General features: G+C 44.0%; 1 protein-coding gene across 4 annotated transcripts in view; it reads left to right on the top strand.

The window, feature by feature from the left end:
• setd3 (SET domain containing 3, actin histidine methyltransferase) overlaps positions 1 to 22,589 on the top strand; it is a 71,300-nt gene extending 48,711 nt beyond the window's left edge. For 2 of the 4 annotated variants that reach the window (XM_039009804.1, XM_039009805.1), the window contains 5 exons: positions 1,643 to 1,717; positions 2,809 to 2,975; positions 7,301 to 7,386; positions 8,070 to 8,230; positions 8,372 to 10,544. In XM_039009804.1, the coding sequence (XP_038865732.1) occupies positions 1,643 to 1,717; positions 2,809 to 2,975; positions 7,301 to 7,386; positions 8,070 to 8,230; positions 8,372 to 9,007 (1,125 nt within the window). In that variant the 3' untranslated portion in view covers positions 9,008 to 10,544. Of the gene's footprint in view, positions 1 to 1,642; positions 1,718 to 2,808; positions 2,976 to 7,300; positions 7,387 to 8,069; positions 8,231 to 8,371; positions 10,545 to 22,049 lie in introns of those variants that run through there. The other 2 variants (XM_039009806.1, XM_039009807.1) reach the window with 2 other exon arrangements.
• The last annotated feature ends 2,983 nt before the right edge of the window (positions 22,590 to 25,572 follow it).

Consider the following 25,572-nt stretch of genomic DNA (forward strand, 5'->3'; position numbering starts at 1 on the left):
TTTTTTGGGGGGGTATCTGTACTTTACTATTTTTTATTTTTGACAACTTTTTATTTTTACTTCTACATGCCTAAAGAAAATGATACTCGTTACATTTTGAATGCTTAGCAGGACAGGAAAATGGTCAAATTCACGCACATCCCTGGCCATCCCTACTACCTGATCTGGCGGACTCACTAAACACAAATGTTTTGTTTGTAAATTATGTTGGAGTGTGCCCCTGGCTATCTGTAAATTTAAACAAAAAATTTAAAAAAGAAAATTATGCTGTCTGCTTTGCTTTATATAAGGAATTTGAAATGCTTTATACTTTTCCTTTTGATACTTAAGTATATTTTAGCAATTACTTTTCCCTTTGAAACTTATGTATATTTAAACCCAAATACTTTTTAGACTTTTACTCAAGTTGTATTTTACTGGGTGACTTTTACTTGAGTAATTTTCTAAGGTATCTTTGACAATTTGGGTACTTTTTCCACCACTGCTGAAACGGGCCTGTTGCACAACTGCACACGAACATCCTCTACCCACTGTGCGAGGGGTTTGAATTAAATTTATGTTTTAAAATCCTAGGTTTTTTGTTTAAAAAATTACACACACACACACACACACACACACACACACACACAATCAAGACATCTGCTGTAGATAATTGTAGATTTGAGAGAAACCACACCAGTGTAATGTGTTTTCCTAAGATGGTTACGCTTATCTCATGGGTTCTTTTTATTTATCGCAATCATTTGGCTTTGATTGTATTCAGTGACTGATTGTAAAGGAGCGATAATATCTCCTCCTTGCGGGCGCATGTAAACTGCATCTACGCCCCTTAAATTAGATCTGATTTGTGAAAGCCTGCTATGTAGACAAAGCGAGTCATTAAATACATGTAATACAATGTATTCCCTTGGTTTTAGTTTAATAAAAATGGGTTACAACTTCCTCCGACATATTCCCACATTTTATTGCTCGTCTTCAGCCCTGGTTCCTGCAGTGTTACTCAAGGGTGAGAAATGGTGTGGGTTCGTTCAATTTCCTTCATTTCTGCCCATTTGTAAACTCACTAAATACGGATAAAGGAATTATATGTATTGATATACTCATTGATTACATATGCTAAACCAATACATTCATGTTTTGAAATAAATTTGTTTGCTGATTTTTGTTCATTAGTCCCTTGAGTTTGTTACCAAACAAATGGAGGATTTGATATACAGCTCTTCTAATACTAGGAGGGAAAATATTGTACATTTGTTAGATTAGCTGGTCACGTACAGTATATGAAATAAACATGGTGTAAATTGTTTCGCTTCACTTTGCAGCTCTGAACTTTAACCACATTAAATGTTTTACTGTACAGTGTGTTATGTTTTGAAATGCACTTTGAATAAACTTTGATTTGAACCAGTCCATATAAAACCAAGAGCGTTGGGCCAGTAACCGAAAGGTATCTGGTTCGAATCCCCGAGCTGACTAGGTGAAAAAATCTGCCTGTGCCCTTGAGCAAGGCACTTAACCCTAATTGCTCCTGTAAGTCGCTCTGGATAAGAACTAAAATGTGAATGTAAAATGCTTCCATGAGCTTTTCCAACTGTCACTAATCAATCAGTGAATTACAATTTGCCTGTTGTGTGTTTCTCAGATCACCACTGGTTACAACCTGGAGGATGACCGGTGTGAGTGTGTGGCTCTGCAGGACTACAAAGAGAATGACCAGGTGAGTCTGGGCAGCATGAACCACTGCGCCGTTTACTCTTACAATAAAAAAACTAGCATCCTGTCCAGGGGGATGTACATGTACATCAAGCTGCCTCACGCTACAGAAACAGGCGATAGGATGTTTATATATGTCAGGGAGCGGGAGAAGGTCAGGCTGGGTTTGAGTTAGCTGGGCCATGCCTGACTTATTGGCTGGAGGGAGTTTCCACAGTTGTTAAATCCGTGCTTTGGGAGAGGGGTGGAGAATCGGGACTCCACCAACTTCTACAGCTCCCTCTCCTCCCCATCTCCACCTCTCTTTTTAGAATGGGAATTATTTGATAAGATTTAGAGACAACAAAGTGTGTGTGTGTGGGGGTGGGGGTGTGATGGGGAGTCGAGCCTCTTGATCCTATGATTCCTCCGGCAGATGTCACCGTCCGGCCGAAGTGCCCTGAGCTCACAGAGTGGTGTGTCTGAAATAGTACCCTATTCCCTATCTAGTGTACTACTTTTGACCAGAGCGCTATGGTTCCTGGTAAAAAAAAAAAAGAAAGGTTGTGCACTATATAGGGAATAGGGTGCCATTTCTGGACGTGGAACCTGCCTGAGCTCACAGACACACAAACCACTAAGCTACATTCCCTCCTAAGCTTTATCACTCCTCCTCTCTATCCCCTGCCCCGTCTCTCGCTCTCCTTTACCTAGCACACTCCTTCTGCTATCTGTAAATGTGGATGTAATATGTTGGAGCCGTACGCGAGCAGAGTGGTGTGGGGATTCTCTGTGCCCATGTGTAGCTTCCACTAGATCAGAAATGATAACATGATTATGATGGAAAATGGTACAGAGGAATAGTGGGTGGAATGTTCACCACATTGCTTACATCCAAATGATCCAATCTACAGGAACCTTCTGGAGGTTGAATTCGAATCGGATGATAAAGGGGATGTTCAGCTGACTTTAGCTGCCAGCCAGTAAAATACTAACGTTTGTAGTGGCTGTTTTTTGTATACAGTATTTCCTGTTTTCAGGGAGAAAAAACGTCGAACATTAAGTTGTAAAATACTGAACTTCCCCTTTTTAATGGGTTCTCTCGTCTGTCCTCAGATTTACATATTCTATGGGACGCGGTCCAACGCTGAGTTTGTGATCCACAACGGCTTCTTCTTCCAGGAGAACGCCCACGACAGGGTCAAGATCAAACTGGGCGTGTCCAAGAGTGAACGGCTGTACGCCATGAAGGCGGAGGTGCTGGCCCGCGCTGGCATCCCCTCGTAAGTAGAGAGGCGCGCGCACACACACAGGCATCCCCTCGGAGGGAGGGAGGGAGAAAGAGGGGGTAGCGCGAGAAACAAATTATCTCTCTCCATTATGTCAGAGACGGGTAATTTCAGGAGGGCAATATTTTCCAGAATTTCAGTGAATTGATCAATGTGACAATTGGCAGGACATGGCTGACGTTATTACACTGCAAACACATTACTGAGGCCTGCTCTGGTCTAGCAGCATTACTATTACATTACGTCTCTCTCTGCCCATCGCTATCACAACAGTACATACAGGAGAGGAGAATTTACTCTGAAAACAAAAGTTGCACTATGACATGAAGGGTGCATCACAAATGGCGCACTATTCCAGGGCTGGCCAACCGTGTTCCTGGAGTGCTACCTGCCTTTAGGCTATCCAGGAAGGGGCTTAACATTCCTTTAATGCGGGCATTACTTTTGGACAGAGCCCGCTGTGGTTCGAAAACGCCTTTTCCGTATATATCCCAGTGTATGTATGGGCGACAGACAGGCAGCGTTGCCCCGGTGCTTTCCGTATATATCCCAGTGTGTGTATGGGCGACAGACAGGCAGTGTTGCCCCGGTGCTTTCCGTATATATCCCAGTGTATGTATGGGCGACAGACAGGCAGCGTTGCCCCGGTGCTTTCCGTATATATCCCAGTGTGTGTATGGGCGACAGACAGGCAGTGTTGCCCCGGTGCTTTTCGTATATATCCCAGTGTGTGTATGGGCGACAGACAGGCAGTGTTGCCCCGGTGCTTTCCGTATATATCCCAGTGTATGTATGGGCGACAGACAGGCAGTGTTGCCCCGGTGCTTTTCGTATATATCCCAGTGTATGTATGGGCGACAGACAGGCAGTGTTGCCCCGGTGCTTTCCGTATATATCCCAGTGTGTGTATGGGCGACAGACAGGCAGTGTTGCCCCGGTGCTTTTCGTATATATCCCAGTGTATGTATGGGCGACAGACAGGCAGTGTTGCCCCGGTGCTTTTCGTATATATCCCAGTGTATGTATGGGCGACAGACAGGCAGCGTTGCCCCAGTGCTTTCCGTATATATCCCAGTGTATGTATGGGCGACAGACAGGCAGCGTTGCCCCGGTGCTTTCCGTATATATCCCAGTGTGTGTATGGGCGACAGACAGGCAGTGTTGCCCCGGTGCTTTTCGTATATATCCCAGTGTATGTATGGGCGACAGACAGGCAGTGTTGCCCCGGTGCTTTCCGTATATATCCCAGTGTATGTATGGGCGACAGACAGGCAGTGTTGCCCCGGTGCTTTTCGTATATATCCCAGTGTATGTATGGGCGACAGACAGGCAGTGTTTCCCCGGTGCTTTTCGTATATATCCCAGTGTATGTATGGGCGACAGACAGGCAGCGTTGCCCCGGTGCTTTCCGTATATATCCCAGTGTATGTATGGGCGACAGACAGGCAGCGTTGCCCCGGTGCTTTCCGTATATATCCCAGTGTGTGTATGGGCGACAGACAGGCAGTGTTGCCCCGGTGCTTTTCGTATATATCCCAGTGTATGTATGGGCGACGGACAGTGTTTTTTGAACAGCATACATCACTATATCCGTCAGTGGAACAACAGAGCCCCAAACAGCAACAACACTACAGACTGTCATCTCATTTCCACCGTGAGACTCAGAATGCCCTTCAATAAGAAATTAAAAGTGCTCTTGTTAATAAGACGGGGAGGGAAGGCTGCGTGATATTAGGGTAATGATAAAATAATGGCAGCGTCCGGGGGGGGGGGTGCATTTCAAATTTTCAACGTTTTCTGCTTGGCTGGAACAGAAGCCTGCGCCCACACTGGCCCACCAGCCTGCCCACCCCTGGTGTAGTGGCATCTCCCTCCCTTCTCTCTCTTTCTGCCTTTTATATTCTCTCTCTCCTCTCTCTCTGTTATAAGCGGCAGGGTTAAAACACCAGGAATATCCCTTGGTAATGAAAGATTTGCTTGTAATTGATTAAGTGTATATTAACGATGCATCAGGGGATCAGGGTTTGCCCTCCACTCAGCTTAAATGAGTCAGCTGATGCTACATGTGAGTGGTTCTTGGTTAACCACGGACCAGTGGCTGCTAAACGAAACATGAGTGTAGTGGAGATCGGAGTTAGCCATGGGTCACTAACCTCCATCAACACAAACTGTACCTGCCAAGCCCCTTCACGGAGTTTAACCTACAGATCGGGGTTTTATATGCGTCACGCCATACAGAGATCACTGTAGACGTTTTCTTTCTTTGTGAGGTGTACAATTTTTATTACACATTTTTAGTTAACCTTTATTTTGACAGGGAGTCAATGCTGGGACCCAGGTCTCTTTTCCAGAGGAGCCCCCGTATAGCGCCACAATACGCATCAAAATACAACCAACTCATTCAACTACACATTTATATACACTTTAAAATACAGTATTATAAACAACAATACACAAAAAGCCAAACACAATAATAAACAGACACATGATTCAGTAAAAGGTACCCTAATAACTGTCCGAAAGGCCCTAGAGGCACCAACTCCTTCAATTTTAAAGTACATTGACGATCATTCCACACGTAAGGTGCAAAAAAAACAAGCAGATCTACCCAACCCAGTAGAGATGGAAGGGATGTTCCGAGTTAGCCATCCCTGAGCACGGGTCCGGTAGCCCGCACATCTATAGGTTCACAATGAGGTAAGGTTGGGGGACGTTTTATGCAAGAGGGCTTCATAGACAACAAAAAAACTAGTGCAACGCATCGATCTACGAGACCACGAGGGCCAGCCCACATTCTCATACAAAATGCAAGGATGTGTACTGTACACATCGCCTGTAATAAAGCGCAATGCTCTATATGATACACAGCGTCCAATGGCTTCAATACAGTGACCGCTGCATTCACATAGAGCGGTGGTCACCAACCTTTTCTGAGTCAAGGTCACTTTCGCAGTCAAAAAGAATGTTGAGATCTACTGCTCATATATTTTTTATTTACATGAACCTTAAACAGGTTTGTGGGAATGAGGTTTTGGCGGTAGGCCTAATACATTATCACAGCATATTGGCTATATGATTGGCCTGCCAATATTGTTAATCAGACCAGATTATATTTCAAAACTCGAGCTTTTGATAACAAAATAGATCAGTTGGTTTATCACTTGTGAGGCACTGTGGAACATGAATTGAAATAATTAGCCGTTTTATTTTACTGGACTGACGGTACCTGCATCTGATGGTCAACGAGGTCAAATCACCACGTCAGTGATCTTCAGGTCGAGAAGTCGGAGCTCCAGAAGGATGCCAGAGTTTCCGACTTGGAATTCCGAGTTGGTTGACCGTTTAAAAAAGATTTATCTCAACCGCTCTCTCCTTCCTTTCCTCCGGTGAGACTGATCAGAGAGAGGGGACACCGTCTTCTACCTGATGGCGAAACTCGAGTCACACTGCATCTGCCTCATGTACAAATTCATGTTGTTCCTATGACCAGAGAAAGTGAAATATTCCTTAATATTAAAATCGTCACGACGAGCTGCTAATAATAATAAAACGCAGGGCTATCGATACTTGGCTACTCATTCATTGCAGCTGCAGCCCGAGCATATAACAAAATATAGTGTTTTGTAATAGTGTTAAAAACGGTGACAGTGCTGAATTTAAACTTAAACATGAACTCACTCCTAAAAACAGCAGCTTTTTGCTGTATTCATTGACAGTCTCTCTGGGGTCATGATTTTAAAAGTTATTAAATCTTACGTAGGCTAGTAGCCTATTAAACTTGGCTGTGGCCAGGGTCATGGAAGATCTGTAGCCACGGTGATTTGAGCTATCTGATTGGGCAGCACAGTAGGCGCACTCGATTTAGTCACCAATTTGCTGGTAGGCGGAGTTTATAGATATTTATAGGTGGGGACACCATCAATGAGGGCACCTTTCAAAGGACGCATGCATAAATCATCAGATAGCTTTTTATGTGATTTGGAAAATAACATGTACTTGGCTTTATCTGCATTAAGTACCAATTTCGGGTTCAACTCAGGCTTTCTGCTGGGCAATGAAGGCAGATTGAAGCTCTGACAGAGCCTGATCAACAACAGGGGAGGTTATAAGGTCCTGGTAAGGTTTACTGGTCTAGGTTTAACTAAGAGATGATGTGTGTGTGTGTGTGTGTGTGTGTGTGTGTGTGTGTGTGTGTGTGTGTGTGTGTGTGTGTGTGTGTGTGTGTGTGTGTGTGTGTAATGGGAAATAGAGAAGTTGCTGTGACTGTACGGTCTCTCTTTCACTTTTTCTTTCCCCTCTTCTCTCTCTCCACTCATCAGGTCTAGTATCTTTGCCTTGCACTGCAGCGATCCTCCAATCTCTGCCCAGCTATTGGCCTTCCTCCGAGTCTTCTGTATGACCGAGGGTAAGCGTAAAGCGTAAATGCTAGCATCGATTCGGGACCTTGCCTATGGATCCCCGCACGGTCACAAGGCCTGTCACACGCTAAGGCACGATACCAGGAACGGCTGAGGAGAAGTTAAGAGTGATACCTAGGCGTGAAATCCAGTTTGAAATAATAAAAATACTTTACTTGATCGAGGTTACCCGTGTAACCCTGCCCAACTGGCTCTCCAGGCAGTTTTGAAATTGTATTTGAACTCAGGCCTGGCTAGCATACTACAGTTTCTGTAGGAGACAGGCCTCCTCTACCTCAGGCCACACAGATATATACTATTGACTCAGGTGTGTGTGTGGCGTGTGAACACATTAGGCACTCAACCTCCGATCCTTTCATGTCTCCCTCTCAGGGGTAATCAAGCCTTATGTAATTGCTCCAATCAAAAGGCAGATTGCGAAGACAGCAGTTGGCTACCGGTTTAAATACCTGGGTACTCGGCCTGTAGAATAACAGCCCTTTATCTTAACTCTAACGTTCAAGGTTTTAATTAATGTCACCAAGCTTAATTGACGTCTTTAAAAAAAAATAAAAAAAAACATTTTTACATGTTTAGACCAGATGAGTTGAGTTGGATGTTGTTTCCTCTGTGTAATCGTATTGGTCCTGACATTCTGGTTCGCTGCCATTTTAACCCCTATTCGCCACAGAAGAGCTGAAGGACTACCTGGTAGGAGAACATGCCATCAATAAGATCTTTACCCTGGGTAACACCGAGTTCCCTGTGAGCTGGGACAATGAGATCAAACTGTGGACTTTCCTAGAGACCAGGGCTGCCCTGCTGCTCCAGACCTACAAGACCAGCTCCCAGGTCAGTAAGGACGACATGGCTCACCCACCATATTGTTTTATTTTCTCTCTTTGCTGACTCACTTTCTGTCTCCCCCTCCCTTCCCCTCTACCTCACTTGCTTACCCTCTGCCCAATGTCTCCCCACCTCCCTGTCCTCCAGGAAGACCAGTGTGCGTTGGAGAAGCCCGGCCTCTCCCTCCACTCCCGCGTGGCCATCCAGCTGCGCCTGGCTGAGAAGCAGATCCTGGAGAGGGTGGTGGCCAGCGGCAAGGCCAAGCGCCTGCACTTCCAGCAGCAGCAGGAGGAAGGCGCTCCGCTGCCACGCTATGAGGAGAGCGACATCGCCCTGCTGGAGAATGCCGAAGCCGACGACAAACTGCCCATCATCCTGAGGAAACTAGAGGAGGAGGACGAGGAGGGAGACGACCAGGCAGCGGTGGAGCAGGTGTTGGCTCAGGTACAGCAGCTGGGACACGGGGGCGCAGCCAGGGATCTAGCCCCCCTCATAGTCAACGGGGATGGTGGGAAGGTGGTGGTCAACGGGAATGGTACGGACGCTAGCCTGACGGAGGACGCTAGCCCAGTCCTGGAGGTTGGAGACGCTAGCCCGATTCAGGAAGGGGATCATGTGGATGCTAACTCCACCATGCCTGACACTGCTGTCCCTGCAACCACCCAGGAACAGGAAGGCCAAACCAAGAACGGAGACAAGGCTACTGCTTCTCTCTCACTGGGAGTGGACTTGGACCTGAGTGCGGAACGAACTGGAGATGAGCCCAAAGTCAACAGTGAATAGATGGAATCATCATCTAGCTAACCGTTATTGCAGAAGAAGAGCAGCAGCCAGCCAGTCAGTCAGCCCTTTTCTATTTATTTATTTTTGTCTCTCTAAAGTGACTCAGAAATAAAGAAGGAGCTAAGAATAAATTTAAAAAAACAGAATTTGAATTTTTAAATGGTAGAACTTTTCACTATCTGTCCATTTCGTTAGTTCGTCCCTCCTTCCATTGGCTTTGTTATTGGTGCCTTCCTATCTACCAAGCGCTGCAGACTGCTTGCACACTGCCAGTCAGTGTGTCTCTCCCATCGGCCTTCTATCTGAGCATTAGAAGTTTGTCATTTACATGAAAAACTGCCTTTTTGTTTTTGAGGTTTGAACAGTGATTTACTGGTTTACATTGAGTTTATTGACATGAGAGAACGGTAGGGAGTAACAATCGCAGGGGACGGCGCCGGTTTCAGTTCCACTACTGTAGGTGGGACAGAAAGAAAGAAATTAGATTTAAATTGTATTTAATTTTGTCTCTAGCAAGCCAAAATCTCATCCTAACCCTTTACCTCTCAGTCAGTTTATTACTGTAGTTTATCTTAAAGCTGCAATATGTTACTTTTTGGGAGACCTGACCAAATTCACATTGAAAATGACAGATCTAAAATCCCATTTCTTTGAAAGTACGTTTAAGAAGTGTTAGATCAGTTCTATGTACTCTATTTCTATGCTTCCTTTTCTTAAGTTTTGTTTTTGAGTCTTTTACTTTCGCTTTAGTACACCAGCTTCAAACAGCTGAAATACAATTTTTGGGGTTATTGAAAATATATTTCAGTGGTTTGTTGTCACAAACTGAAATTAGGCAAACTGTTAGAATTTTTGAAACTAGGAAATGGCAGAGCGATTTCTGCATATTGCACCTTTTTAATATATACCAAGTATAATTTCACTCAATCTTTTTCTCTGGCGTATTTGGCTCTTTGTTCTCTGTTTGAGATCATCACTTCCCCTCTCTCTCTCTTCTCGCGCTGCACTTCCTGGTTTTACTCAATAGCATTTTAAATACAACTGAAGGAAACTGCTGGCACAAAATGTCCTGTGCACTTCTTCTGGGAACAATCAGTATTTTATTTCTTTACTCGAGTATGAAGTACCATTTGAAATGTAATGGAAAGGATAATATGTGTGTTTATTAAGTGAAATTTGATGACTAAAAGCAGGTGATTTGGGTTATTATTATTTTTTTTACATTTAAAACTTTATTAGGAATGTACCTCAGCTCTTCAAGTTGCAATTGAATCACCCAAGGATGAGTTTCTGTTGTGATGAAGAATATGACTAACGCTAATATGACTAACGCTCATATTATGAGAGCCAGAAGTCAGAATGGTGACAAAGTCAAACCTTCAGCAAGACGTGATTCACACAAAGGACTTCTGCTCATTTCACTTAGATGATGGTTTTGTAGTTAGACATCCTGAAACGGTGTGAACCTTTTTGTTACTCTTCCCTCCACACCAGAAACGAGACAAACAAAACGTTAATAAAGCGGTCTCTGATCCAATCGCTAATTTTCAACGTATGTTTTTTTGTTGTTGTCTGTATGACATCTGCTCTGTATTTTCAGCTTAGTTTGGTTTTGTGTTAACATTTAATGGCTATCGAAACATGATGTGGAGTTAGCTCTCTCTGTTAGATGCCTAAGATCTTAAATAACCCCGTAATTCCAGTACAGTAGCTGTTATTGTCATTTCATCTGCGGTTCATGTCGGCACAGGGAGCTAATTCATTGGTGTCTGCCTAATCTTCTCCCCCCCCCCCCCCCCGATGGATGGATGGATGGTGGATATGAGCGGCCATTTTAATAGGCCATGCACCAGCAGTTTATTTTCACCTTACTCCAAAGTGTTAGCTAGCGCTGCTTATTCTAATTCATCTATCTGTTCATGCTGCTACCAACCGCAAAATGACAGTTGCTCCGAGTCTATTCTACTGTATAACGCAACTATAAAGGGGCTCGTTTTCTACCTTTCTACTTTGTTGAAGTATCACCATGTTATCTGCTGCATACTTTGCTTGGTCACACTCCAATCTCTCATTATGGACCGGTTTGTTCCTGTATTCTGATTGACTCCCAATGGACTGCTACTGCTACTTGCCATTTTGTACGATTCTCTACCAGTCTTTACCTGCTGCTTCTCTAAAGATTGTTTCCAGTTAGTGTAGTGTACAGTTACTGAGAATCTACCTACTGTTTTAACCAATCACACTCTCCAAGCAATTCACAGCACCCTGTTATATCTAGCCACAAAGTCCTCACCAGCTCACCTTTTAGCCTGGTCCCAGATCTGTTTGTGCTCTTGCCAACCCCGTTGCTGTCATTGTCAAGCCAATGAGTGACAAGGAGTTGGCATGATGGCACAAACAGACTGGCACTCAGGCTACCTTACAGCCTGGTCCAAGATCTGTACTCTGTGCTTTAGCTAACTCCTCTGACAATGATAGTTGGTGGTAACGTTTTGACTTTTACAGGGTTCTCGTGACTGTATGATGATTATTGTAAGTACAGTGCAACTGTTGAAATGATTCATTGTTACTGTACATGACAGCAACCCTAGTCTCGGAACCAAGGCTTCTCACATTCTGTCAACAAGACCAGGTTTGAAAGGATGGCCCCACAAGACTACCCTAACCTTTACCTTAAATGCAGAGTAAGTACAGTGAAAAGTTGGTACAATACTTCTTACACTGTACAACATACAGATCTGGGATCAGTCTAACTCACCATATGCAGTAGTTTGAGGTTGGTCCTGTGCGATAGTGACAGAAGGTTGTGATGGACAACACAGAATAGTCATGAAACTGTCCACATGGAAAGGCCACAGATTAAAGTGAATCTAATTTCTCACCTCCTATTCGTTCACAGCCTTGTTCTTTCTCCCTTCCTCCTGCTCTCTTGTCTTCTCCAAACAGCCTTGTTCTTTCTCCCTTCCTCCTGCTCTCTTGTCTTCTCCAAACAGCCTTGTTCTTTCTCCCTCCCTCCTGCTCTCTTGTCTTCTCCAAACAGCCTTGTTCTTTCTCCCTCCCTCCTGCTCTCTTGTCTTCTCCAAACAGCCTTGTTCTTTCTCCCTTCCTCCTGCTCTCTTGTCTTCTCCAAACAGCCCATACACTCCAGGAGCACAAGGTCAGCATCCCTTTTTTTCACTCTATTTCTCTTTTCCTTTGTTGGGGAGGGAAGTTTTATTTAATGTATTTTCCCCCCTCTCTGCCCCCTGGACCTATTACGAATTTATAAAAGAAACATTATCTTGAATCATTTAATTCGGGGCAATTAAATTTTGAAATTCCCCATTCATAATGCATGGGGAGCTCCAAGATAAAACCCCCTTTTAATCCTTGAATATATTATTATAATGGGGGTGGGCAGCGGAGAGAGCGGCAGTCCTGCACATGTCCAGTATTGTTAGTGCTCTCTGTGTCAGTAGCTTACTGTAGTGGGAAAGCAGGGGGAAGCAAGGATGAGGAGGAGAGCGTGAGAGGATAGAAGGCCTGGGACCATCCACTCCAAAGTAGTCCTTCGCCATGAATTATAAACTCAACTCCCTATAAATATACAATGGCAGCCACCACAGCCCAGCCCAACGCTAGGGCCCATTGTCATGCAAGTGTTTATTTACCAATAGCATCCCCATCCTGTGTGCTGAGGTGGGGGTGGAGAAGAAGAGATGGAGGGCAGGTCATCAGTGCATTTTAAGAGAACGTTTGAAGCACGAAGTTGAAACATGCTAAGTGTCCTACAGTGTAACATGGCTGGTGTACAGTAGAGGGCTGTGTGCTGCAGTCTCGGGTTCTGCCTGTGTTCACGTATCTGGGTTATCAGAGGGCCAGTGGGAAGCCTCTTTTCCAGGGTCATGATCAGCTGACTCATGGGCAGAGGTCATAGTTCAAATGTCGCAGGTGGCGGGCTCTAATTCCATCACTGTTTCAGAGCCCAGTGTGACAAACGCACTCACTCACCCATACACAAACGCATGCATGCATTCATACAGACGGACACAAGAACACAGACACTCAACACTCAGGCATGCATATTCACAGACACACACACACATTCACACTTGAGACATTGCTTGTATGTTACAGTATCACGCACACACAGACAATTGACTCCACGACGGAAACAGGTTTACCGTTTGCACTCAGGGTTGTGAGTCTATTGCGACCACATGAGTAAGTGATGATAGGATTGTACAGTGCTAAAAGCACAAGCGGCTGCTCACTGCTCAGCCCATAGCGCTTCTATAACCAGCTCCACTACTGCTCGTCAACCGCTGTCTGTCCACGCTTACAGGTACAGTTTGACTAGAGGTTAACCTGTAGGTAATTGTCTCACACACACACACAGTGTTTCACAGTAGCTACGTGTTCAAATTGTATTTATCACGCGCCGAATACACCTAAAAGTGAAATGCTAACTTACGAGCCCTTAACCAACAATGTAGAGTTTTTAATAAAAAGACATTTGCTAAATAAATTCAAGGAAAAATAGTAACACAATAAAAAATAACTACTATATGCAAGGGTTACCGATGGATCTCTGTGAGAGAACAGCATAAAGTTACTGTCTTGTGGTTTAGACTCCCTTAACCCACCCCAACCTCGTCCAAAATGATTGGCACCCTTGAAAAAGATGAGCAAAAAAGACTATAATATAAATTATAAAAAAATACTGAGCTATATTGTATGCTCCAGAACTGGGAAAATTTATAATATTTTATACTAATACAATTGCTCAGAGAAAGAGATTGTATTTAAAAAATCTCAAATATAGGGCTAAAGATGATTGGCTCTCCTGTTTTCAGTACTGCATCACCCTCCCCTTGCGAGGATAATGACACTGAGCCTTTTTCTCAAAGGTTTTATGAGTTGGAGAACACGTTGGGAGGAATCTTAGACCATTCCTCCATACACAATCTTTCCAGATCCTTGATATCGTTTGTCTGCGCTTATGGACTACCCTCTTCAATTCAAACCACAGGTTTTCAATGGGGTTCAAGTCCGTACACTGAGATGTCCATTACAAAATGTAGATTTTTGTGGTCAATTAACTATTTCTTTGTGGATCATAGTTTTTTTAATGTATGCTTGGGGTTATTGTTTTGCAGGAAGATCAACTTGCAGCCAGGTTTCAGCCTCCTGGCTGAGGCAACTAGGTTTTAGGCTAAAATGTCCTGATACTCGGTCAAATTCATGATGCTGTTGACCTTATGACCCCCAGGACCAGTGGGAGCAAAATGGCTCCATAACATCAAACACCCACCACCACATTTTGCAGTAGGTATGTACTTTTCCGCAAATGATTCTGTTTTTTGACGCCAAACCCACCACTGGTGTGTGTGGCCAAAGAGCTCTATTTTCATATCAAATAAAATGTGGTGGGGGATAGAGTTTGGTGCTATCCCCTGCCGCTCTTCCCTCCCTCACCTCATCCCAAACTCTGGAACGACGCATCCCAACCCCTGTCCTCCTCCACCCCTCTCACCCCCTGTCCCGTAGCATGAGTGAGCCTGCCTGAGCCTGAAGGCAGCATCAGAGCTCATAATGGAAGTGTCCATTTATTATTAAAGAGGGGGGGTTGGAGGGACTCTCTCTGGCCTAGCGTGACCGGCCCGGCTCGGGTCTCCATCTGCCTGCCTTATGGAAGTGACATGTGGAGAAAGTGATTGGCAAGCAGAGGATTGTGAGGTGAAAAGGGTGTGAATAACGTGTGGGAAAGAGGGAGCGGAGTGCCTGAAATGCAAGAAGAGTGGGTGTGTACGTTTTCCCGCTCTCTTTCTCTGCCCCCCTCCCACTTCTCTTTCCTGTTTTAAGATTTAAACAGGTGAAGTGATACATACTACAGTAGCAGGATTCACCGCTACTGTGTTCATTGTATGAACATTGTATGAACACAGATAAATAGGGATAGAAAGAAGGAACGAGCAACTTGGCGATTCCAGGAATGAATTGAACAAGTGATATCAAGATACACTGCATCCCATTTTTAGGTCCGATTATTTAGTCTCTTGAAATAGAGATGCGTGACGATTCGGTTTCTGTACACGAGTGTCAACAAAATATCACTTTGATCGGTTGCATTGCACTGTATGTCCTTCTGTTACATGGACACAGAAGAGCTCACACACATGCAAGCAACTCTATGCTCCCTCCCTGGTGGAATAAATGGCCACCCTCCCAAGTTGCAGGAGTTCAAACTGATTTGGTATTTCTCCACAGCAAGGAGCATTTAATCCTTCAGAGTCTGCTGACGCACCCCTGCATCAACCTAATTAACGTAAACATCTGTCAGGTTCAGCAGTGGTGGAAAAAGTACCCAATAAACAGCCAGCACTAACATCGAGTGGCTGCTGCCAACATACTGACTCAACTCCAGCTCACTTTAATAATGGAAATTGATCAAAAATGTATCACTAGCCACTTTAAACAATGCCACTTAATATAATGTATATGTATATACTGTACTCTATCATCTACTGCATCTTGCCATCTTTATGTAATACATGTATCACTAGCCACTTTAAATGATGCACTTTTATGTTTACATACCCTACATTACTCATCTCATATGTGTATATACTGTACCTGATACCATCTGCTGCATCTTGCCTATGCCGTTCTGTACCATCACTCATTCATATATCTTTATGTACATATTCTTTATCCCTTTACACTTGTGTGTGTATAAGGTAGTAGTTGTGGAATTGTTAGGTTAGATTACTCGTTGGTTATTACTGCATTGTCGGAACTAGAAGCACAAGCATTTCGCTACACTCGCATTAACATCTGCTAACCATGTGTATGTGACAAATAAAATTTGATTTGAGTTAAAGTAAAGATACCTTAATAGAAAATGACTCAAGTAAAAGTGAAAGTCACCCAGTAAAATAATACTTGAGTAAAAGTCTGAACTTTATTCCTTATGATTTATTATTTTTTATAAATGTTTGGCGCATTTATGAATGTGTTATTCTATGCGTTTCTGTGGGCTGTTGTAGTAAAGGCCAAATTCAATATTTTATCAAATGTTAAAATAAAAATCTTTACATACAGGGGTCCTACATTTCCAAATCAAATAGCTTAATGATCCATGGGATGACCCCCCCCCCCCCCCTCCCCCAGACTAAGATACTTCGAGGTTCATTTGTAATCCTATATAAGCCAACTGGAATTAGTATTTTACAACAGTGAAACCACTGCATGTATAATATATGCCTTGTCTTTGCTAATGCAGTGGGAATGTTTAGAGGGGGGGGGGGGGGTCACACAGATGTAAGGATGAGTGAAAGTGTGGTGTTGGTGGTATGACAATAGAGAAAGAAAATTTGACAAATTTTAAAAAAGGACACGAAAAGAGTGACAAAATAGGCACGGGGAGAGAGGTAGAGAGAATAAGATGGAAGGGTGAGTAAGGAAGAGTGGGTGGAAGACGGATGCGAATGAGAGCCCCCAAAGCAAGCTGGTTCTGGGGCTCTGTTCACAAACAGACCCCACAGAGCCCCAGAACAGCAACCCATTTAGACGCAACTAAATCATGAGAAAACAAAAAGATAATTACTTCACACATTGGAAAGAATTTACTAAAAACATTGGAAAGAATTTACTAAAAAACAGAGAGCAGATGAAAAGAGATGGAGGGCTAGAGAAAATGGGCCTGTGCAACTCAGCTGAATGCAGATGCATATGGCAGAATACCTGACTACTGTGAATGACCCAAAATTAAGGAAGTCTTTGACTATGTACAGACTCAGTGAGCATAACCTTGCTATTGAGAAAGGCTATGTGCACGCTGCCCACAAAATGAGGTGGAAACTGAGCTGCACTTCCTGAACTCCTACCAAATGTATGACCATATTAGAGACACATATTTCCCTCAGATTACAGAGCCCCACAAAGAATTTGAAAACAAATCCAATTTTGCTAAACTCCCATATCTACTGGGTGAAATACCACAGTGTGCCATCACAGCAGCAATATGTGTGACCTGTTGCCACAAGAAAAGGTCAACCAGTGAGGAACAAACACCATTGTAAATACAACCTATATGTTGATTTATTTTCCATTTTGTACTTTAACTATTTGCACATCATTACAACACTGTATATAGACATATGACATTTGTCTATTATTATTTTGGAACTTTTGTGAGTGTAATGTTTACTGTAAATTGTTTGTTTATCTATTTCACTTACTTTGGTAATGTGAACATGTTTCCCATGCCAATAAAGCCCTTAAATTGAAATTGAATTGAATGAGCAGAGAGAGGGAGACAGGGTGAGATTGAGAGAGAGATAGAGGTGGAGTGAGATGGATACTGAGAGAGAGCAGATGAAAAGAGATGGAGGGCTAGAGAAAATGGGACTGTGCAACTCAGCTGAACGCAGATGCAAATGGCATGCTGATAAGGGCCCATAAATCCAGAGTGTGTGACGTCTCTCCCTCTGCCGTGCTCCCCCCCCCCCCCCCCCCCCCCACCGCCAACAGTGAGACACCCTCTCACAGGAAAACGAGGGGGCTGTAGGAGAGGGTATGGAGGGGGGCCAACAAAATAATCAACAGGATAGGTGGACTGACTCTCACAGTTGTCCTCTCATCCTTTCCTTTTTTTGTTTTTCAAGATTGCTCCTTTCTTCTCCATTATCGGGTTGAGCTGTGCCCCAGAAACACACGATGGAGAGGGGAGGAGTGCAAAAGGAGAGTGTGACCGTGAGAGAGAGAGACCCCTATTCTCCAGGTCAGAGAGGGAACAAATAAATGTGTTGGGCACAAGGAGCGCGGCTGGAGAGGAGGAGGAGGGGGGAAGGGAGGGGGAGCGGGTGGGGAGAGCGCACGGCAAGCCGACAGCTGATGAATGGCCGGGCAGGCTGTAAGTGACAATATGCAGACAAGCGAGATCATTTGCAAATGGATGCAGGGAGTGAGGGGGATAGAAAGAGAGAGAGAGGGAAAGGCAGGGGCAGGCGAGGGGAGGAGGAGAAGAGGGGTGAATGGGTTAACCCTATCCAGGCCCTGCCATCCTTCCTTTCAAGGAGAAAGGGGAGAAGAGGAGGAGGAGGAGAGCTCCCACCTGCCAAGAAGAGAAGGCTCATTTGTTTGTGTTGATGGAGAATTCTCTCTGCATTGGGCTGCATGCATGCAGAGGAGAGACTAACATAACTGTAGACTAACGTAACTGTAGACTAACGTAACTGTAGACTAATGTAACTGTAGACTAATGTAACTGTAGACTAACATTACTGTAAACAAACGTAACTGTAGACTAACATTACTGTAAACAAACGTTACTGTAGACTAACGTAACTGTAGACTAACGTAACTGTAGACTAATGTAACTGTAGACTAATGTAACTGTAGACTAACATTACTGTAAACAAACGTAACTGTAGACTAACATTACTGTAAACAAACGTTACTGTAGACTAACGTAACTGTAGACTAACGTAACTGTAAACAAACATTACTGTAGACTAACACGCGTTACTGTAGACTAACATTACTGTAGACTAATGTTACTGTAGGCTAACTTCTGTCTTCAGGCTTTTCTTTGGATCAGGCTTTTGCAGATGTTTCTAGTTTAGTAGCCGGTAGAATATAGCTCCAGAGAGCAACCAGAAGAAAAGTCTTGTCTTGTTTCATGTTTCCCTCTGAAATGGGGCCATTACATCCACTGTTGGTTGACGGTGCATTTCTCCGTTCTGTTACATTTTATTTTGCATCATATTCTATTTCAACTCGTTTCCCTGTTGTGTGTAGAGTGGAGGTGCTGATGATGGAATAGAATAGAAGGGGTGATCAGTATCAAATGAAGGTCTATTAGTCTAATCGTGATGGAATAAGTAGGGGCCAATATCCTGTCCAATCTAACATTCATCAGGCTTTCTCATAACGCCACAGCTACGCTACGTTACGCTCTCATCCAATAGCATTTATATTTAACATCCACCAGACACACTCTACTACTCAATACATCACAGGCTCGCGGTGGGTGTGTGAATAGAGATGTGTGGGAGTGACAGTGAGTCTGTGAAGCGGACTCCGCTGCACAGCCATGGAAAGAAAACCACGGAAGGAAATCACCGAGAGAAATGACTGTGCGAACCACTCTCACTGAGTGACTGTCATGGTTAAGATAGTTCATTAGCCCATCTAAAGCCACCTTCAGTTGCGTTAGTGTTGTCATAGTGAGCGCTGTCCTTCTCTCTCACTCTCCCTGTCTCTTTTCCTCTCCTTGTGTGGTTACTGGCACCTGAAAACAACAAAGTACTCCTCAGTGTTTCAAGTGTGTTTGTCATCCTTGCATCACCTCTCTGGCCCCCTCTTTCCCCTATCCCTCCCTCCCTCTCCAACTCTCCCTTCCCAGGTCTTAATTGACCCTGTAGAGTAAAATGAGGTGTGTAGGGATGGCTCCAGCGCTCCACTTAGGCACCTGACACGTAGATCAATCACTGTGTTGATCCTAATACCCTTAACAAGGTGTGTCTGCACTCAAAGGACATCTGTGTCTGCCCTTACCGTCGCCACTGTCCCTGTCACACGCACACAATGTACGCATCCCAGGAGGCTGCTGAGGGGAGAACGGCTCGTAATAGTGGCCGGAACGGAGCCAATGGAATGGCATCAAAGACCACCATGTGTTTGATGTATTTGATACCATTCCACTCACTCCGCTCCAGCCATTACGCGAGCCCGTTCTCCCCAATTAAGTTGCCAGCGACATCCTGTGGTATGCATGCAACCACGTGCACACACATACACACACATCAGGGTGTCCTTTCTTTGCACGTGTCTGCGGTGGTTGGCGGTGTTTGATGGATCTGGCGAGCTGGTGTTTGTAATGTTGGTTCCTGTACTACACACAGGGCTAGCCATGAGGAGCTGTCCGCTCTGTGAGATATGGGTTGTGTGTGTGGTCGGATGGACCTCTACGAGGGTATCTGGTTCTATGATTGGCAGAGATTGTCACAATAGCATAATACCCACTGGGTACAGACGTCAGTTCTAATTTTGATTTTGTTCAGTTGTCAACGAACATAAATTCAGTGCGAAATCAACATAAAATTCACCATATATTTGGATTTAGGTAAAAAGTTGGGAATTTCCCTTACTTACTTCTTGCAAATCTAATCAGTGGTCAACATTGATTCAACGTCATCATAACACATTTTTTGGGTTGAAATGACGTGGAAACAGCGTTGATTCTACCAGTTTTTGCCTAGAGTACATTACTGTTTTAAGCAAAAACATGGTTTTAATGTATATCTTCCACATTACATAACATTTGTGTGTAATCTACATATCCCTGCTCTCGTCCAACTGAAACTGCCACCAACTGCCACCAAGATGAAAAACAAACCCACTATGAAAGCCCAAATCTAATTAGAAAGAGACAAACTAATATGACATTTCATTTTGATAAATAATTCTAGCTCCTGAAGTCCCTGGAGGCTTCGCCCGAAGCAGATCACACTTTTCTAATGCTCTTAAAACGCTCCTCCATTTTTTATTGATGGCATTTTATAGTTTATAGACGTTGTTGCTTCGAGATCCCCTGGAAATACTTCATTGTATCTGATGCAGGCTTGCTGTAATATAATTTCTGTGTGTGTGTGTGTGTGTGTGTGTGTGTGTGTGTGTGTGTGTGTGTGTGTGTGTGTGTGTGTGTGTGTGTGTGTGTCCGTGCATCTGTGGAGGTTTTCCCCCTCTGTGTTTCTGCAATAACAGAAGTGTAATCTCTCTCCTCTTGTAAATAAAACTGAATTTAGTCTTGGTCTGTCGAGCAGAGCGATGTTTGGACCAAGAAAACCATGTATCTAAATGTAAACACTATTTGGGCTCCCTATTCTCTACTCTGTGTTTCTGTGTGTGTGTGCGCGTGGGCTTGTGTGACTGTGAGTGTGTGTATCTACGCGTGTGCATCAGTTTGCATGTGTGTGTGTACGCTTGTGTGTTTCGGTTTGCGCGTGTATTTGTGTGTGTGTGTATGCGTAAGTATTTTACATGCCTCTCTGTCCCCTCTCTCTCTCAGGATGCGTGTCAGACAGGTCCACATGGAGCTCCTGGAGGCTTAGTGTCCACTCTTAACAAGGCCACAGCCTTCTCCTGAGAGGGCTTCTCCAGAGGCCATGCTGCCTTAATGCCCTGTAAAATAGAGAGATAGGTATTAAAAGAGAGGGAGAGAGAGGGGACAGAGGACTGATCATAGGCTTGTGGTCGGAATTTGCCCAGAGGGGTTGATGTCAGGTTGGTAGACCTGGTATCCTCTGTTACTCCCCCCCAATCCATCGCTCTATCCTTTCCACCTTCCTCCAATCTTCCCAACCTTCCATCACCTTCGCTCTTCATCCCTTCTTTGACCTCCATCCCTCCCGTGTTACCTATCCTCTACTGCTTCCCCCTCTCCCTTCTCTCTCCATTTCCTCCATCCCTCCATCCCTCTCCTCTGGTGCAGACATTGGGCCTGACAGTCAGGCTGCTGGGCAGGCAGGAGAGCCACCGTGCCACAAGCCATCTCGTCTCCTCCTCGGCCCCCAACACACACACACATCCCCTTCCCCCTCGCTACTCTCCGTCCACCTGAGCAGCCATGACCATCGCCTGTCACCACGGTAACTCGTACAGCGTTTCGATTCGCCCCCGAACAGGTCAGAGGGGCAGCGGTGACAGAAAGTCGGGGGGTGGGGGTTTGGGCAGGAGGGAAGAGAGGAGAGCACGTGCACACACGCACGAACACACACGCGCACGAACACACACAAACACACATACACGGTGCTGTACGGTGGTGGCAGCCAGGTCTGTGGTTTCTAGGTCAGGGACCAGGGTTGGGGACTGATGGAGATGAGAAGGGACACCAGGACAGCGCTGGCCTTTTACCGTGGGCCTGGCCCCGTAACGTCCCAGCACACCGTCCAGGCCCAGCAGTGTGTGTGTGTGTGTGTGCAGTGTGGAGTGAGGAGTGGAGATGTGAGGGGATCAGACCTGATATGAGGTGATTTTGTCTTCTCTTTACTTCTAGCAGAGTGACGAGCAGGGACAGGGAGAGGACAAGGAGTGGAGAGGGCCGACGCTCTGCAGCCAGGGGAGTACGCTCGGCTGGACGGACAGACTAGAGGTGATCGCCCAGGGAGGGACTGGAGAGGACCGCAAGTTCACACCCTGATTGAGGTTATGACAATCGAAGCCAAACCACTCTCGCTACAGTGTCTTCATTGAATATTTGAATTGGATCTAAGTGATCCTAATTCTCTCCCATTATCTACTTGCTGATATGGCAGCATTACAAGGCCCTGTTGACATATAGCCTAGCACTCATTATTGCTTGATTAAGGACTACTTTACCAGGCAGGCTGCTGAACTGTACACACACACACACACACACGCATACACAATCCATCTATTATTCACCATGTCATTAATATTTAACTGTGCTTTCATATGGGCTGAATCTTAACCTTTTCTATGGGAACATACAGTAAGTACAGTGTTACCTCTGCTGCTCAGTAGGAGAGGCATGGGACCAACAGTAAACTAACAGAGCTGGAGGAGGACTCTAATAAACTTGCTGTGTGTGTGTTGGCATGCCTATGAGCCCATGTCTGTGTCTATTCATTTGGTATGTTCATTCATTTGGTATATTCATACATTTGTTCCTATTCGATTCTCTTGAAGGAGAGAGGACTGTGAACTCACCAGAAGGATTTATTTGACCAGGAGAGGGCAGCGGTGGAGTCAAAGAGCTTTAATTAGTAGTGTTACAGTCACTGAGGCATAGCAGAGACAGCAAGAGAGGGGGAGTTTTTTTTCACTTTAGTTTATTGTTTTTTTCATTTGCTTTGGCAATGTTTCCCATGCCAATAAAGTTTCCCAGAGAGGGAGGGAAAGAGTGTGGCTGTTACAGTGAACGTATTAGCGCCACACCGGCGGTCACGAGTCATAACGGCAGTCAAATTCCATGTGACCGTTTATTCACAGTAATTAGGCTTCTCCAAGCTCTGATGCTGCTGATGGTCATTAGTAGGCTACCAAACTTGCTAACTGACTCGTACTCAGCACTCTATTGTCCCTCTAATCACTCTGACTACAAATGTTTTAGAAAATCAAATCAAACACTTCATGAGAGCCCACGAGGTAATGTTGCGCAACATTTCTGTAGGCTATGCAATTGCGTGAGAAAACAGTGATGGCCTCTATTAAAAAGAGGAGGATACCATCATCTTTCTATAGGCTAGGCCTACTATATTTATTTATCAACGTTCCTAATATTCAGCACATTGCTTCGCTTTACAACAGGAGTATAGCCTACCTGGCTGGCATGAAAAGGAACCACGGGGGAAAAGTGTCCTTCATTCACTATTTAAGTGCATCGATGACATGTATTTTTTCCCCCATGCACCTGTTATGAGACAGGCACTTGATAATGGTCTATTCTAAATCGAAACGAATTACACACATATATTAGTTAGCATATGTAAAGACAACATTAAATTAAGAATAGTCTGATGGGTGACAATATTAGCTTATCACTTGTGAATGGTGTATTATCACTTGTGAATGATGCCCAGTGTGTACAGTAACGCAAGAAACAGGGCACATCTTCTGTAGCCTAGCCCATAGGCCTATATGTTTTATTAAGGTTTGTATCACAACTAAAGTGACCAAATAACTTCTTAAAATGATGCATATTAATCCGCTTTACAACCGGTGTAGAGCCTAATTGGGATACATAGAGGGCGCAGAGTTTCAAGTTTGGGGAAGATAATTTTCACCATAAAAATGCATCTATGTAATAAAGCATACGTGCATAATTGTATTTGCGATCACTTTTGAGAACAGTGTTTTCCCGCTAATTGATTGCATTTTGGAACATTCGCGCGTATAGCCTACTGCTGTGTGCTCATTGCTGCTCTTATAATGTGAAGAAATCTTGTTAGCTGACAAAAAGTATGCTGAATGTGGAGACTTCTTCTAACAATATACACCTCGGTATTTGATCAGTGGCAAATTTTGCGTCCCCAATGTGTCTGTCTTCACTTGTAGCCTACTTCTTAGCTGAAATGGCTGTGAGAAGAACCCGATCACTTGACGGGCATTGGATAATAAGAATTGATGTACACTACCGTTCAAAAGTTTTAGGGTCACTTAGAAATGTCCTCGTTTTTGAAAGAAAAGCACATTTTTTTGTCCATTATAACATCAAATTGATCAGAAATACAGTGTAGATATTGTTAATGTTGTAAATAACTATTGCAGCTGGAAACTAAAGATTTTTTTATGGAATATCGACATAGGCATACAGAAGCCCATTATCAGCAACCATCACACCTGTGTTCCAATGGCACGTTGTGTTAGCTAATCCAAGTTTATAATTTTAAATGGAGAAAATATCCTTTCTATTTTAGTCAGCTATGTTCTATTGTATTCTTCATACTATCAAATAATAAAAAATAAAGCCACAGAATTATAAACAAATCTTGTTTGCTAGATGAACTAGGGGAGCCTACAGCCATATGGTATAGCCATATCAGGGCCTTACATAAGGACATACAGAGTATGCTATTCTGTTCTCCTGAAATCCACTACATTTTCTTCATATCATGTTTCTTTAGACCTGTCTAAAATAAACAATGGTTTTATTGTGATAGTGTAGGCTATATTTAATGGATCTATTTGACTTTTTCAAATTGATCAGTGGCTTGTAGGCTATGCATGGAGGCCAGGAGATGCTAAACATGTTTTTGTTAATTAACGGTCAACTACCATGAGACCGGCAGTTATTTGCTTGACAATCACTGGCTAACCAAATGTCTTGACCGCCACAGCGCTAGGAGAGAGGGAGGGAGAGAGGTATAGTTTCACTGTATTCATATAGTATCACAGAGGGAGAAGTAGAGAGAGAGAGGTATAGTTTCACTGTATTCATATAGTATCACAGAGGGAGAAGTAGAGAGAGAGATGTATAGTTTCACTGTATTCATATAGTATCACAGAGGGAGAAGTAGAGAGAGAGATGTATAGTTTCACTGTATTCATATAGTATCACAGAGGGAGAAGTAGAGAGAGAGAGGTATAGTTTCACTGTATTCATATAGCATCACAGAGGGAGAAGTAGAGAGAGAGAGGTATAGTTTCACTGTATTCATATAGTATCACAGAGGGAGAAGTAGAGAGAGAGAGGTATAGTTTCACTGTATTCATATAGTATCACAGAGGGAGAAGTAGAGTGTCACGTTCCTGACCTGTTTTCTGTTATTTTTGTATGTGTTTAGTTGGTCAGGGCGTGAGTTGGGGTGGGCATTCTATGTTTTGTGTTTCTATGTTTAGGTTAGTGGTAATTAGCCTTATATGGTTCTCAATCAGGGACAGGTGTTTGACGTTTCCTCTGATTGAGAACCATATAAAGGTAGGCTGTTCACACTGTTTGTTTGTGGGTGATTGTCTTCCGTGTCTGTGTATGTTGCACCATACGGGACTGTTTCGGTTTGTTCGTTCGTTTGTTGTAGTCTGTACCTGTTCTTCGTGTTATATGTAAGTTCTCATGT

This window comes from Salvelinus namaycush, chromosome 15, assembly GCF_016432855.1.
Source record: "Salvelinus namaycush isolate Seneca chromosome 15, SaNama_1.0, whole genome shotgun sequence".
NCBI lineage: Eukaryota > Metazoa > Chordata > Actinopteri > Salmoniformes > Salmonidae > Salvelinus > Salvelinus namaycush.